We start from the raw sequence: 17,290 nt of genomic DNA, 5'->3' as shown, positions 1-17,290 counted from the left end.
GTTTTCCATTTATAGCAAACTCTTATTTTTTCTGAAAAACTTGCTTTCCCAATTCAGCGGTAATAAGCATGATGCTACATTATTCGTATTAAGTGTTTCCTTAACAGGGCGGGTTGTTCCAAAATGGAGATGAGTTTAACTTCCAGTTGGTGTTCAGTGGTCTTCTTCACTAGCGCTACATCCGCTTAACTGATTTTGGCCAAATTCAGCATAAGTATGGAACACTCATAAGATGATCGTGTACTCTTCAGCAGCATAAGTCAACAGGGACATAATGAGAGATTTATAAGAGTGTGATTTTTGTTCGTCGAGAGAAGACTTCATTGCCCAGTTGTCTGCTTCTGTATGCATTTTTTTACGCTTTTATTAAAATGTTTGCTGTTTTTAATTTTTTATTTTTATTTTTTTTGAAATGCAAAGGAAAGTAAACAATGATAAAATAACCAATGACAATTTTGATGGTGAAATGAGGGTGATAGTGGTGATGGTGGTGATGGAATCAACGGAGTACACATTATCGATTTACTTAATTATCAAATTATTATCGACAAAGTACATGAATGTAAATCGATATTATTTCCCTATGGCTAGTTGGTTGTTTCGACAGGTTGCAAGTATTCTGCATTTCGGAACCATTTTTCGCTGTGAACTTAAAATTACCGGTTGATTTATTAATTAAAAAATGAAAGAAATTCGTCTTAATTATATCAGTATTGTTTACTTGAATTATGATCGGCATATTTCTTAATATCCTCTTTCAGCTTGATTTTTTGAGTTGAAATTTAAAAAATGATTTAAGATGTCGTTGCTTATTCAAAACGAAATTGAACAAATTCAAATATGTATGTATTTTATTATCAATAAGCACAAATTTTTTTCTTAAATTTGGTTATTGTTTTATAAGGATGATTCATCAAGCTTTTCGGACGATAAATAATTGTCTCAAGTTTATTGTGCTTTAACAAAGAAAATTAGCCCCTACTTCATTTTAAAAATAGTTTTTATCTGCAAACCTGTCGAGTGCAATCAATATCTGCTAATAATTGTATATTAACAAAAGCAACAAGCAGGTAACACATATGTACTTACATACATAAGAATGTACATTAAGCGGAATCACGACATATATAAAAAATAAATAAAATTAACGTGTGTCACTTAACACTTATGTCGAAAAAAAATGTTGGGTGTAAATTTTTTTTGTAGGCACCCGCCAAAAACCGCTATGTCGCCGAAAAGGTCTCGCTGAGGACTATAATTAGCTATAAATCAATTTCGGCTTTAAAACAGATTTGGATTTACACCTTAATTAATTAAAAATAAAAATCTAGGGTTAGTATTTCCAAAACGAGTGGAGGTATAAATTAAAACGGTTAAAATTTTTTAATGGCAAATTATACTCCTGAGCGTGATCTATACATTTTGCGACATAAACATTTAAAAAATCGGTTATGAAATAAGAAAGTTATAGATAAAAACGCGATTTAGCATTTTTTAGCGGGTGCCTTAAAAATAATTTCGAAACTCAAAATTTTTTTCTCGACATACATACAAAGTATTCAAATAAAACTGAACACGCAAGAATTTTTATTTTCGTGATACGCCTTAATGTACCTACATATTGTTCTTTGTGTGTGGAAAAAAAATTACATACTCTGAAGTGAAATCAATAAAGTTCGCAAAGAGTTTATCGGCAAAACATCCGGCTAACTCGCTTTTACGCAGCTTTTCAAGGCGAGCATTTTGCGCTATTATCTCATTGATTTATTTTTTGATATTTAACTAAATGATCGGCTCTCTGAGAAGGGCTTCAGCTTTATGTGCTCTAGGTAAACACAATTAAGCCGGCTGTTTTGCGCTCTTATCTAGCCATAGTGTGCTCATTTTGATAACAGCTGCAGCGAGCTTTTTCGCCTATCTTATCAGAGCATTATTGGACTTACTTTTTTTTTAGCTAGCTCATATCAGCCGACAATAAATTGACGCTGCTAAGATTGCAAAATATATTATATTCCACTACGAAATTGATATGCAAACAGAGAGAATTTTTTCCAATAATTTACCTCACTATATATGTACATACTATGAGGGTATGCATCAGCTTTAAGTGCCTACCCACAAAAGGCCGGAATAATCAGCTAGAAAGGTGAGCACAACCGGCCGCTCCAGCAGTTAAGCACTTAAAGTCCATTCAAACGCTTGCAAAATGTGCCGCATTGTGTAAAGAAACCCACACACGTTCAAATTTATTTACATATACATACATACCTACAAACAAAAGCTGGATTCAGTTGCTCCAACAAACGCGCCACATTGCAGTGAATTCACACTTTTTTTTATTACGTAAACAGTATTTGTTTTTAATTTGGCACGTCATTAACTCAACTGTTTTACATTTGATTCCTTACAATTGATTTCGCATAACGGTTGTTAATTTTATTTGTTGCCAATAAAAACAATACGAAATTTGTGTGCAAAAAAAAACAGAGGGTTTTATTTGTTGGTGGTCTCTGGGTGTTGTATTCGCTGCCTGCAGCAAAGCAACCAGCAACAAGTGTGACGCGACATCGATCGTCCGCGATCACAGGTGTGGCGCTTTTGTGCTTGGGACTTTCCGTCCCGTGGCGTCAACGCATCTTCAACGCTGATCACTGTCGAAAGGGATTGCAACAATTTTTTTGCCGCCAGTTTTACGCGTTGATTGACATTATTAAATGTGAAAAGTGATTAAAAATTGTGTGTAAAATTTTTTTGAATATACTTCAAGGGACATGGAGAAGGTTAAAGTGGTAATTATTAATGCCTTGGGTATGATTTTTATCATTGAGTAAAAGCTAGCTATTCTTCCTAGTATTAATTCCAATTGACTCCGACCGACAAACTTGTTCGCATTTTGAGATTTTACAATAAAATCGCAAAACTTGAAACATCATACAAATAATGAAAAAAACTATACTCTCGAACTCAAATAAACACTCCCAAAGTCAAATGAACGCTTTTCGATAGTCTCACAATACTTTTGCTTATTATTTAAGTGCCTATTTTGCATTAGAAAACCAACAAAAAAAATATTTTTCTAAGTTTTTTCTTTTGGTTCAGTCAAAAAAAGAGGTGTCGTCGCGTTTTTTTTTGTTTGGTGTACCCAGAAGAAAAACCAATGAGTATGGAAAATCCGTATGTAAATTTCAAATATGTATGAATATGTACACTAGGGTGGTCCAAAAATGCATGTGGAAAAAGTGAAGTCGGAATTTTTATGCTCTCACCCCCTTAGGATTGTTCTATACAGAAAAAAATATTCCGCTATTTTTTTTATTTTGAGATCAAACAAGTAAGAAAGTCTAAGTTCGGGCGGAGCCGAACATTAAATACCCGGCGCAAGTATTAAATATATGTTTTCCACCTTTCCGAAAGCTACCGCTACATGATAAGCCGGGGTGTATACATTTTAAGTAAATTAGCGTCCTTAAATTTCGAAATATTGAAATTTCAAGCATTTCTGAAATTAATTAAATTTTGCTTGAAAAACATTGTAAATATTAAAAGCAAACTACCATTAATCCATTTTTGACCGCCAGTGTATGCATATGTGTATGTATGTGCATGAGTACATTAGACCGTACCAGAAGAAAAAATTTCGTCATACGCCCCTGAATCTAAAGTAGTTTAGAAGGTCATTTAAAATTTTTTTTTCGCCAAAGTTAGGGGGGACATTTAACATTTTTCGACATGTCTTCGGCATTTACAGTCGAGTCTATGATCGAGAAGTATGATTTACCGGGGTTTTTGTGTCAAGGAGAGATTGTTTTTGTTCAAAGTTCGTTGACCTCAGCTATCCTGATCTAGTACTTACGCATCAGATCTTAGTTCCTACCACCCTAATGTCAGTTTATTAAAGCTCGCCAAAGGTATACAACTTCTGATAAGGAAGTATTTCGTGTCGAAGGAAATTTAAATTTTTTCTTTTGGCCTTTTTACATTTTTCGTCAGTGTTGTACATCAATTATCTTGTCTCGAGGAGATAGTTGTTTAATTATTCCAAAGTTCATTAACCTCAGTTCTTATCACCTTAACGTACCACCCTTATGTTAAAAAAATGGAACCCCTCCAAAAATCATAAAACTTTTGGTAAGGAAGTAGATTGATATCTTCAGTAGAACTATTTAAAAAAATATTTTTTATTACCAAATGTACCTACATACATGAAAAAATTAAAAATGCAAAATATTAAAAGGCGACCCCTCGGTTCGACCAAAAAAAATGTATTTTCGAAATTGCCTTGAAGAAATACTTTAGACTGTGTACGGCTAACTCTTGTTTACATACACCCCACTTCGCTTAAACAGGCATATTCTTTTTTTTAAGATTCAAGCTTGTTTTTCGAATTGTAGGTATCGCAGGGAGACTCTACTTTTAATTTTGAAGAATGAGCCATTTTAAAGAAAAAATGGTAAAAATAAAGAAAATGCCTATGCAGCTTTTTATCAAACCACACGATCACGCAAACATCAAAATTTGTGATACTAAACAAAGAAAGATACTCGATATTAAAAATTTTTGACATGAAAAATTAAAATTGTTATTTAAGTTTGAAGAGCTATCCAAGCAAACCCTTAACTAAATCAGTGAATAAAATATTGATAAACATAATCAACTGCATACATAAATATCTACACACATGCTTACACATATTTACACTAATTTGTTCGAATGTTTTCAATGTCACCGCACAACCATAAACGATCTATTGCCATCAGCAATTAAAAATATTTGTTTACGTAATGAAACGTTTACCAAAAATAGACAGCTCAAATTTGGTTTAATATGTACGTGCTGCCAACTGCAATTTGCTATGTAAATTACAACAAAGTTATTGTAATAAATCTGTGTTCGTATGGAAAAGTAGCTTATGTCGAAAGGCCGGCTTTAGTATAATGCGGCATTCCCTTTATTTTTTAAACGACAAGGAATTTTTTGATGAGACTTAAAAAGAATATTGACTTGCTAGTATCGGAACTATTTCTTGCACGTTTATTTGCTAAAAGTTGTTTAACGGCTTAGCGCCCGTAAGTCATTCGCAATCGTATGCTGCGAATGCCGATTTTTACTAAAGCCAACCTTTCGACATAAGCTACTTTTCCATACGAACACAGAAATGATGTTGCAAGTGTGCTATAATGTTTAAATATATATTTTTTCCTTCATTGCAATTGCAATATTCAGTTTCAATAATTGCAGAAAAGATGAGGTGCAGTGAGGCTAAAGGTTGTCACTGCGCACGAAACGAGCAGACGCCAAGTCAGTCGGTCCATATAAGGACTAATACCATATTTACATATGTAAATTTATATGTTCATGTGAACGTATGGATTTACGAGATTTACGAACGCAAAACACAAAACTGGGCCTATAAAAATATGAAAATAAAAATAGCAATAAAAAAATGCAAATGGGAAAACCCATTAGGGGTCTCTAATTCACGATAAAAGTGCGCATTTAATAGCAAAAATGGAAATGATTGATTTGCCTGTATGTGAACTTGGTTGTACAGCTAATGCACCCTGTAAGAAAAATCTAGACAAAGAAACTAGAAAGTACTGAACTTGTAGTATCTCAGCAAAGGTGTAAACCTAGAATTGCCTGAATAGTGTGCACCGGTTTTTATGACTGTGGCAAATTAACGGCTTTGTTTCGAATATATGAGTGACTCAATTTTTTTTTTTAATATCCGTAATGTTTTTCGTGCAAATTTTTTTTTTGTTTTTTTTTCTTTAAAATTATTATCCAAGCTTTACCCAAAAACATATAAATCACAGTTTCGCACTTTATACAAAATTTAGGAAAATCAAAACTTCTAATTTTTAATCTGACTCTTTATAACATTTTTGGGTATACCGTTGTTTTATAGCCCATACAATTCTAGGCTATTGCCTATTTTTTCAATTTTTTTTTATATAACAAGTGCAACTTAAAAAAACTGCCGTTGATTTTTCGAAAATTTGTTGCTTACGGTATCTCGCGTTTTATTTTATAAGAAATTCATGCTTATATGGAAAAAAGTGCAAAAATCCGTTACCAAAAAAAAAAATCTCAAATATCAACGGGATTTTTTTGCCGTTTGAAACTTGCACTTCATTCAAAATTGTATGAGCTATATAAAACTGCATACCCAAAATGTTCCGAAGATTCAAATAAAAAAGTTGAAACTTTGATGAAATTCGTTGAATTTCCTAAAGTTTTGTAACAGTGATATACATATATGGCTTTTGTTAAAGCTTGGACGGTATTTTTATATAAAAATAAAACTGTACGTATAGTGACTCAAACAAATGATCACGTGTTGAATTTTTTTTTAATATTGGTAATGTTGATGTCCAGTTGATTTCTGAGAATTCTTTTTTTCCCACAGGGTACAAAAGTATACTTATGTACGTATGTATGTATGTAAATATTCGTCCATGTGTACATATTGGCGTAGCAATAAATATTTCTAGTGATTATTTTTAATTACGCCTTTACACTGTCCATTTCTGCAACCGAATTTGTTATTGCCAACATTTCTAATTTGAAATCACGAAATTTCAAATTTGGTCTGGTGAAAAAACGACAGTGACAATTTTGGGTCACTGGGTCTACCCACGCGATAATTACGCAAAAAAATTACGCTGGTCAGGTGTATATAAATACATATTTGTGTATATATGCATGTACCTACTTATCATTTATGTATTTAACATTTTGATTTTCTAATATTTATTTGGTCAGTATGTTATATTTATTGAAGCTAATAAAACTTCAACAATTCCTTTGTTAAAACAAGTGCTTTGTTTTTAATTATCTTCTTCTTTGACATACAGCTACTACATATTAACTTTTATTCGATTAGCATGCCATTATGCCGTCCATTGATACAGTTCCAGGAATAATAAATTTATTATTTTTATAAGCGCATTCTATGAGTCATTGCTTTTTATTGATTTTCACTTCAGATTTGATTAGTCACATACTCGTATTTAGCGAAAGCTTCAAACAGCCAGTTTTAACTTTTTTTCATCGTTTTTATGCCGTAAATATGCAAACTAAAATTAAATAGTTTAAGTTAACATATTCGAATTTTTAGTTACCAATTCTTTGCACACCAATTGACCTTGGATTATTTTTTATTTTTTCAGGAATCACTTTCTCTGGCGCACTCACTGTCGGACAAGCCACTGCCGCACTCGCCTCTTATACCTACCTGCTTGGAAGGTGGTAAAGTTTCAGATCGTTTGGGCAAATTGAAAACATCTTCGGAGAAGTGGAAAGATCGCATCGGTATGTGTTAAACATTTGCAAATAGTACAAAAAAAAACATAATTTAACTACTTTTTTCGATTGCTTATTTATTTCGCTCATCACTCTTTGGTTCATTATGGTCATGGATCAATGTCACTGAGCATAAAAAGTCAGTTTAGGCCCTGGACTTAACTATGCTCAAATTATAGTATCCATCTTTAAATTTTTTCGGAATCCCTGGCGGAAATAAATCTCGATTTTGTACAGGCGCTGGTCAGATTTGCGTTCTTTCGTCTAGCACCTGACTAGGAAAACTATCGAGGCGGTAGACACAAGCCTAACGCTCGCTCTATGTAGTCACTATCCAGTGATTCTGCACAGCTTCCGTTTAATGAACTGTCGAATTACTAATCAGAATTCCTATACAATCCCTAATGTAAAATGTAAGACTGGGCCATTCCTGTAATTCTAGCGGTGATTTAGATTTTGAAAAGATACCTAGCACCTTGATAGTTTACCATTGTATCGCAGTCGCTTGTCAGAGCTTCTAATGGTAGTGACAAGGAAATCGTTATCAGGAATATCTAGCCAGTTCCAGGATCAGTTGCTAGAATCTTTCCAGCTGCAGAAATGAAAATCTCTGATGCGTGCTTGTATGCTACAGCCAGTCTAATCTCTGGTGGAGAAAGCCTAGCTTCGGAGAAAATACCCAGTGCCCTGATAATTTATTATTGTATGGTTGCCATGTGCCAGAGCTTGTCATGGCGATATCAAGAAAAACCTTTGTCAGTAAAAATCTTGTCGGCAACAGGATTGATTACTCCGGTAGGATTTTGTAGGATACAGCCAGTCCAGGCGCTGCTAAAAAGCATCTCAATTAAGGAAATCTTCCCAACACCAAAAGTGATAATCTCAAAGGCAAATTACTATCTAAGTATTCTGGATCCAGTCCCCTTTCTAAGAAGATAAACTTGTTTCGGGCAACCTATCCTCTGCCCGACAAGGTTACTCTTTTACTATAGAAAATCTACCTGGCAAGATATAGCGTAGTAGTGCCCGTCCAGGCGAAGAATGACCGTTGTTGAGAGATTGCCTCTCTGTCTCTCTGTTGAGAGATTGTCTCTGATTGTTTTGGGTGAGAACATTGTTAAGAAAATCTATTAAGCGCCGGAAGAGATTTCCATGCAAGAACTCGTTTTGGCACTGTCGACAAAATCTCGGTTGCGGAAAGTTCCGGTCGGGACTTTTTGTACTGAAAGGATTAAGGTAACGATATACTTTTCCTCAAGTAAAAATTGGAACTCTGTTTCAAGAAGAAAATTTAACACTGACTAGTGCAGTCATGCCCAATGTTGGCAGAATTCCATACGCAAGTGCCCTGCGCCAGGCATGACTGGGCTAGTGTTTTGTGACCGTTCTCAGGTGATTGTTCTAAAACATTTTTTCCCGAGGACCTGGGTTCATAGAACCAACGTGTGGTCGTATACCATTGAAGCTTAAGCGCAAGATCACTGTGAGGTTTCGTCAAGTGTCGTTGTCTTCATCGTGAGTATTAGCGTTCTCTGTCATGGAATTGAAAGAGCACTCGAAACTTCGTTTCAGATTTGCTAAGTGATTTCCTCGATGGAATTTCGTCACTAGAGGTACCTGTTAACCCGACCAGACCAAACGCTGGTGAAGTATGAGAACTTGGCTTCCGAAATATGAATGGAAGGTTGAAGACCTCCGAGCAACATATTCTACTCACTTCTTGTCCCAGCTATTTATACCTTTCCATTCTCATCTTTCACTTTCTAATCTGTTATGGCACTTGTTTTTATCTATTATATTATTGTGCATTCCTTTCCGCAGAGCAATCGGATGCATCGAAATTCACAGTCGCTGGTCGCCTCCAGAAAAAGGCACAATCGCCAATTGAGTTGCAATTTGAACGCGGTCCAAATGCTGAACCCAAAAAATGTCCAATGCAAGTGGTACTCAGCGCCAATCAACCACAACTTGGACTCGCCAAGAGTCCATCGATGATGGTGACAAGCAATACAAATGGCGGTGCCACCAATGGTGGTACCAACGGACATCATAGTTTCCTGCAACGTAGCCTCAGTGTAACAGCTGAACGACGCAATGGTGAAACATCGAACTCGAGCTCTAACTCTGATTCCGACTCCGATGCCGGGCGTTGCAATGAAAAGGATACCAAAAATAAGGCGAATACAAAAAGTGCAGCTGCTACAGCAGCACTCGGTACCCGCGTTGCAGTGCCAAAGATGGACGATGAGGAGACGTTCGAGAAATTCTTTGTATCAAAGAAACCGGCAGCTCCCATACAGACCAGTGTGATTGGCGAGGATGCCGAATTGAAGGATTTCGACTTTGATAGCATCAAGGCGACACAGCGGTGAGTATTAGCTGACGGGTGTGTGTTTCGGCATTTAATGTTTTTCTATGCTTTTCGGAGAGAAATAAATACGAATAAGTCAAAATTCAAAATTAGTTTCAGTTCATCAAAATTCGTTCCTTCTCTGCTTACAGTTTGGTTACAAAGCGTGCCATCCAGGGGCCAAAGGGTAGACGAGCAGCACGCAACCCGTTGAAAAGTTTGGCCGAACGCACTGATATCGCCTCCGAGTATACAGAAGTTAAATCTGGTGTGGCAGAGCGTGAAATGCGACGCATTAAACTCGAGTCATGTAAGTGCGAAAATGAATACCATATCTTCTAGGACTGTTAAAATTAATACGACTTTCATATCTGCGCTTTTTCAGATGGTCACCGCAGTAGTAACTTGGCAGCCGAGGCTATCGCCGGACTTGCCTCCGTTGAAGACTTCAAATCGGTTGCCTTGAAATCCTCTTCGCTGCCCCTAAATCAAATGTGGTTGCCATACAAGAAACTCATGTTGCTGCATGTCAAGGGACGCACGCATGTGCAGACACGCTTGGTTGAGCCCACCTACAAGTCAGTGAATCGCGGCGACTGTTTCATACTCGTCCATGGCGATCAGCTATACCGTTATGTCGGGTCATTCGCTAATGTAATTGAAATCGCGCGCAGCAAGAAAATCTGTGCCTACATTGTCGAAAATAAGGATCTCGGCTGCACTGCCACAGCCGAGGTTATTTTAACAGATGGTAAGTTCTTAAACGAGCAGCACTGGAATATATTTTGGGAGCTGCTCGCCAAGCCAGACGATTATCAAATACCCGACTGTGGCCATGCCGATGAAGATGATCTCTTCGAAGCCAGCCTCATTGAGACGAACAAAATTTATGAGTTCCAAGACGACTCCTTGGTGCCGATGGAAAAGTACTGGGGTTGCATACCTAAAGTGGAGATGCTCGATCCAAATAAGGTAATCATATTCGATTTCGGTAGTGAAATGTATGTATGGAATGGCAAGACGGCGCCAACGGATGCCAAGCGCGCCGCCATAAAATTGGCGCAAGAGCACTTCGACACAGGCAATGTGGACTACTCGAGCTGCTATGTGAATCCCGTTAACTATGCCGCTATAGTGGGCAGTCGCGATTCTTATAAATTTCTGCGGCGTTGTGAGAAACGCGGCGATTGGTGTATACTCGGCAAAATTACACAAAATATGGAGACATCACTCTTCAAAGAGAAGTTCTCCGACTGGCCTGAAGTGGAGCGCGAAGATCTCGAAAAGGATTATCTTGTGAATGGTGTGCACGCTGTGAAAGCGCTCGACGGTAAAGGGATTTACAAAGGCGAACCGTACCTGGAGCCCAATCTAGTGCTGGAGAACGCCAATTTGGGGCGTGGCAACTTCTACTACGACAATGATAGCATGCGTCACTTCGATGTGATCACAAAATCCATCGACAAATGGCAAATACACGAATTCAACTTCGATAACGCTAAAGCCAGCAGCTATGGACACTTCTACTCCGCCGAAAGTTATATTGTGCGCTGGGTGTATCAGATCTCCGTCACGGTGCGTGAGTTGAGTGGCAAAATCTCTAATCGCGCCACAGTGGGACGCGATCGTTGTGTGTATTTCTGCTGGCAGGGCAACGACTCGAGCGCCAATGAGAAGGGCGCCGCTGCGCTGCTCACAGTAGAGCTGGACAAGGAGAAGGGTGCACAGAAGCGTGTTGCGCAAGGCGATGAAACACCGGCCTTCATACGCCTCTTCAAGTTGCTATTCCAACACAGAGGTCGAAAGGAGGACTGCTTACAGCGGCGCAACACTTGGCGGCTCTACCAAATCACCGGTAATTTGCGCGAAGAAACACTGCTCAGCGAGGTGGATTGTCATGCTCGTCAGCTGCGTTCGCGCGCTTCAATGCTGCTCGTGCATGGCGATAAGGGTGTGATCTATGTATGGCATGGCCGCAAGAGCGCCAAGCATACACGCGAATTGGCCGAACTGGCGGCAGAACATTTGAAGTCAGAGAAACCGGAAGACATGTTTGTGAATAATGTGAGTGTGATGCGTGTGGAAACCGTCGAAGAGGGCAAACAGGTCGATGAGTTCGCAGAGGCATTGATAGGCTTTGATAGCAACGCTTACCACAGCTTACTCAAAGAGACAACCAAAGATTTCGCATATACACCGCGTCTTTTTCACTTCTCTAGCACGCAGGGCGTGTTTAGCGCCGCAGAACTGCAGTATGCGCTGCGTTGCAAGGACCTATACAGCCCTTTCCCCTTTACACAAGCGCAGCTGTACAATGCACGCCAGCCAACGATTTTCATGCTGGACGATGGTGATATGCTATGGTTGTGGATGGGCTGGTGGCCGCTGGAAGATCTCAAGAGTAAGCAATAAATTGACTCAATATATACTGATTACACTTTTTATTTTCACATTTCATTTTTCGCAGTCACCACCGAGGAGCGAAGCAGTCCGACGAACGAGAATCGCGCTGGCGTGAATCGTTGGATCTCTGAACGACGCGCTGCTTTGGAGACCGCTGTCTCTTATTGGTGCGCCAAATTTGGTATGTCACAAATGATTTTATTATTTCGCATCCATTGGGATTAATATCCGTGTCTTCTTGTTTCATTGTTATTAGCTGAAAATAACGAAAAAGACTTCCACGACATTAAAGGTTACGTTGTGTGGGCTGGCCTTGAGCCGCTGGCATTTAAAGCTCTCTTCCCTGATTGGATTGAACACGATGATATCAAAGAAATTAACATGCAGGTAAGCTCCAAAGGGTTAAAATTCTAAGATATTTTGCTTGATTACGGAAAAAAGTATTCAACACAAGAAACAACTCAATTAAATGCGCCGAGCAGGAGACAAATATGGCGTTGACAGCATTGCAAGGTTTAAAGCTATCAATGCTCTGTTTGTGTTTTTTATTATTTGACGCTTAGACTGACTAGAATAGATTAATTATCTCGTTATTGTTGTAGTAACCTACTGAGCTTTGCCAATATTAGTGTTTCCATTAAGTTTTGTCGTCAAGATCATCTAATGGTAGGTCCAAGAAATTCCCCTTCTCGACGGGGTAAACTAAAAGTGCATTAGAGGAGTCGGTACGAGTGGACATTGGGCATACGTTAAATATGTCGAAGTTCATTCTGGTTAAGTAGAAATTGAACCGGCTGCAATATCCAAACCAGAAGTTTCGATGGGCTATGGTGGGTTTCTGATGTCGCCATTCATGAGAGTCAAACTTGCGCATATGTTGATTGCCTGTCGATGATTACTATTACAGACCTATCTATAGTCCGCCTGTCTCAGATGGTGCTTTACGCATGGCTGATTCTGGCCATACGGATAAGTTCCTGATGGGCTGATACGTATTGTTGTCAAAGCTCTTTACTTCATCAAAGTTATAACTGTCAACAGTGGCGTGCATCCTAATACGAGAAGCCTTTTGATATGCCGCCTGCAGGTACTTTGTCTTGTCCTCGTTCACCGCTGGACCGACCTCATTCGCTTCTTTTTCTAAGCTGACGTTGTGAATGTCATCTGGCATTCGAGCATCAGATTGAATAAATCGCACGAGGGTGAATCGCCTTGCCTAAAGCATCATTTTGTCTCAAACGGCGCGGGGAGTTTCTGGTCAATTTCAACGGAGCTGAAGGTTGTGCTCAACGTCACTCTACATAGCCGTATTAGTTTTGCGGGGATTCGACGACCTGTGAAAGTCTGGTGGACTTTCCACATTGATAACGTGCATGCACGGCTTCAATTTTTCACACAGTATCGTCGATAAGGCCTTATACGCAATGCTAATAAGGTTGTAATTGGCGCAAACAGCGAGAACGCCCTGCTTGTGGATTGGGCAAAATACGCTGAGATTCTGTTTCTCGGGCATGCATTCAATAGACCAAATTCTGCTAAAAGCTAAGTCATGGTAGGGACTAACTCTTCACCCCCAGTAATGAGTTGTGCGCTGGGCTTGGAACCCGACACGTAAAAATAAACGACCAGTGAATAAAGTACTCTACTGCCGATGTTGAATTTTCCGAATATCTACAGATGGTTCCTTGGCTACAATTGGGTATTGTTTTAGTATTAAATGAACTGTCGAAGGGAATGGTTATTATATACTGCATATTCAAACTTATTCCACAACACGCCACGAGGGTACGCTTTTCACAGTTTAAGAAACGCTGCTCTAGAAAAGATATGGCTTGACATTTTTGAAACTTCTCAAATATACATAAATACCACCTACGATACCGGAACAAGTGCTATTTTTAGCACAACTTTTTGTATTTGTTTATGTATTAAATATTCAAATTTCGTTTCTTCAAATTTTCCAGGATGGTCGCACCGATGAACCCACTCCCATTGCTGATGTTTTGAAACAATTAACACAAACAGAATATCCGCTAGCCATATTGAAGGGACGTCCATTGCCCGAGGGTGTAGATCCAACACGGCTGGAATTATATCTGAATGCCGAAGACTTTCTGTCGGCGCTTGGCATGACCAGCGCGGAATTCGAACAAATGCCATTATGGAAGCAAACCAATCTGAAGAAGGAGCGTGGCTTGTTTTAGTTTTCTATTTGTTAAATTTTTAGCTACCAAAAACCTACAATAAGTTAAAATTTACAGACTATGCATTGGAAAAACTAAAAAACAAAAAAAAAAAAATACATACTAAAAAAAAACAAAAAGTGGAAAAACAGCATAATTCTGAAATATTTGCTTGCGCAAACGCTAATAAGGCGATTAATTCTAAATTTTTGTAATGCAATATATATATATATACAAACATATGCTATAGAAAAGTGCACGCTGACGCACAAAAAAAACACACACACACACAATCATTTTTGATATATGCATATATACAAGAACTAAAATATTTATAAAATTTTTAGCCATATATATTTTACTGGCATACAACTGCCTATATATCCATATATGTATACATATGAATATGGCAAATGCACACGTTTGCTGCTAATAACTATTAAGTGTCATACATCATACGATTTATATTCGTAGATTTATACTACAAAACAAAATATGTAATGAAATATTGTATTTATATAAAGTATAGTTTACACACACACACACACACTCACACTTATACACATATCTAATGGCCCTTTTTTGATAACATTTTACATAAGCAGATGTAAAAATTGCGCGTAATAATTATTTTATACAAACATGTCGCCTCCTGAAATCAAAAAAAAAAAAAAAACTAACTAATAATTTTTGTGCATATAAGGATGTGGAAGTTCGATGAAATTCATCATATTAATCACAAAGCGAATTTTCGATTTTCGTTAGTTAGGCCTTTCAGATTTCAGAGGACGATATATACATAAATGCATTGAATAAAAATGTAGATCATATAAAATTTTAGCAGAAAAAAAATCTGCACAGAATCGCGGAAAAAATTAAGTTTAAAATAAAATTTTTTTTTCACTTGAAGTCTTTAACCATTTCAAGCAAAAAAAAGGCAGCACTACTGCACAAGTTTTACATTCAGCTAAAAAGAAAACTTAAAATAATTATGCTAAAAAACTAATTTTTGCATACGCCATCAGGTAAATTTTCAGGCTTATGCAATAATTTTTACAACTTTTTAACAAAACTAAAATAATTGCGCTTCTACCATTTTGCAAAAAAAAAACTGAGTTTTTCGCTTTAACACACAAAAAAGTTATAGAAAAAAATAAAAAAAAAGCCGCAACAATCCATTAAAAAAATTTATTAAGCAACGTTTAATAAAAATACCATTATATTTTATTCTTATATAAACATTACATAATGCATATATTTTTAATTAAATTATATTCAATTGTACATAATTTCATGAAATATTTTTAAATCTTTTATTGTATAGTTAACATTAAAAAATGTTATACCGGCTACAATTGTTTGTGAAATAAATTATGTAAACATTTATACTAACCTCAATTTTCAAGTCGCTTAAATTATGTTACACACCTCCACGTTCTTACAGCTGTGTGTGTGCTTTTTTGTATGTATTAGTTTTTTTATGTTATACAACTATTGTGTTAAATATGTACATATGTATGCCCCGAAATTTAGTTCAAATTATTTTAATAATTTTATTATTTTAATTATAATTTTACATATTAATTTTATAAGTTAATTATACACACATACATACATTAATTTTGCTTAACTTTTTTTTTTGTTATTAGCTGATATTAATTAGTTATTGCGTTCACGAGCAATGCAAGATTTGTGGCCTCCGCCTACTGCATAGTAAAAACTTCAATAAAGTTGATTTCCCAATAAATACTACATGGTCCTATTTGTATTTATTGCCGCCCTTGTGTTGCTTTGAGTGGTAAGTATACACAATTTTTCGAAAAAACTCGAATTTTCTCACTACAATCCAAATTCATGCAAGAGAACAACAATTCGCAGCAAAAATAAGCAGAAATGTCATAAGCAGCATGTTGCGCTTAATCTCAGCTACAAATGTTGCTCCAGACCGCAGCGAAACATGTTGCCAGCAACATTGTTGCGGGAGCAACCTGCCGCTCGATTTTGCGCGCCTGGTAGAAAATGCGAAATTTTTCCAGCTAGCCAAACGGCATGTGCTACGTAACGTGGCATGCTTTTAGGCTGATTTGAATGATAAATTACAGTGGTGGCTACAAATAGAGGCACCCTTTGATTTTTAGCTGGAGAGTTGATGGATAGTAATAAAAGTGTTAATTGGTACCGTTTTTTTTTTTCTGAAGATGAATGTAGGAATTTTGTAAAGAAATTTGATTGTTTATAGGTTATTTATTTTATTGTAAATGTACCGAAATAAGTCAAAACTTCAGAGTTCGAAACAAAAAACCATTTGGTAAAAATTTTATTTAACGTTTTATTTCAAAATATCATTAAAAATCACATTGATTTTTCGCCAAATAATTTCTAATAGCGTTGCCATCCCGTTCGAAACTAAAACAAACTAAAAATATTTAGAATTTATAATAAAAAAGCATTTCAAATTGATACTTACACTGCTCTTCCGATTTTTAAAAATGAGGTGTCAAATGAAAGGGCTTGGCCTCTGGATGTACAGTAAGGATACATTTTTTTATTAGGGTTGCCTACTGCGTTTAAAATTATATTTACACCATTCTCCCGATTTTCAAAAATGAGGTGTCAAATGAATGGGCTTGGCCTCTGGATGTGCAGTAAGGATATATTTTTTTAATAGGGTTGCCACCTGCGTATAAAATTATAATATTTACACCGTTCTCCCGATTTTCAAAAATGAGGTGTCGAATGAAAGGGTTTGGTCTCTGTATGTGCAGTAGGGATATCTTTTTTTAATAGGGTTGCCACCTGCGTTTAAAATTATGATATTTACACCGTTCTCCCGATTTTCAAAAATGTGGTGTCAAATGAAAGGCCTTGGCCTCTGGATGTGCAGCAATGATATATTTTTTAATAGGGTTGCCACCTGCGTTTAAAATTGTAATATTTACACCGTTCTCCCGATTTTTAAAAATGAGGTGTCAAATGAATGGGCTTGGCCTCTGGATGTGCAGTAAGGATATATTTATTTAATAGGGTTGCCACCTGCGTTTAAAATTAT

The 17,290-nt window shown here is 36.9% G+C and overlaps 1 protein-coding gene across 1 annotated transcript; it reads left to right on the top strand.

The window, feature by feature from the left end:
• Positions 1 to 2,771: 2,771 nt before the first annotated feature.
• Positions 2,772 to 14,375, top strand: LOC118747163 (supervillin-like). The gene is made up of 8 exons (XM_036481151.1): positions 2,772 to 2,789; positions 7,173 to 7,314; positions 9,127 to 9,673; positions 9,808 to 9,965; positions 10,041 to 12,056; positions 12,123 to 12,239; positions 12,315 to 12,445; positions 14,023 to 14,375. Exons 1-8 carry the CDS (start codon positions 2,772 to 2,774, stop codon positions 14,260 to 14,262), a joined length of 3,369 nt encoding a protein of 1,122 aa, XP_036337044.1. The 3' UTR covers positions 14,263 to 14,375.
• The last annotated feature ends 2,915 nt before the right edge of the window (positions 14,376 to 17,290 follow it).

Source organism: Rhagoletis pomonella, unplaced genomic scaffold (genome assembly GCF_013731165.1).
Source record: "Rhagoletis pomonella isolate Grant_MI unplaced genomic scaffold, Rhpom_1.0 Rhpom_scaffold_00011, whole genome shotgun sequence".
Taxonomy (NCBI): domain Eukaryota; kingdom Metazoa; phylum Arthropoda; class Insecta; order Diptera; family Tephritidae; genus Rhagoletis; species Rhagoletis pomonella.
Note: the sequence above shows the minus strand (reverse complement) of the source record. Positions and strands in the feature narration are given on the sequence as shown.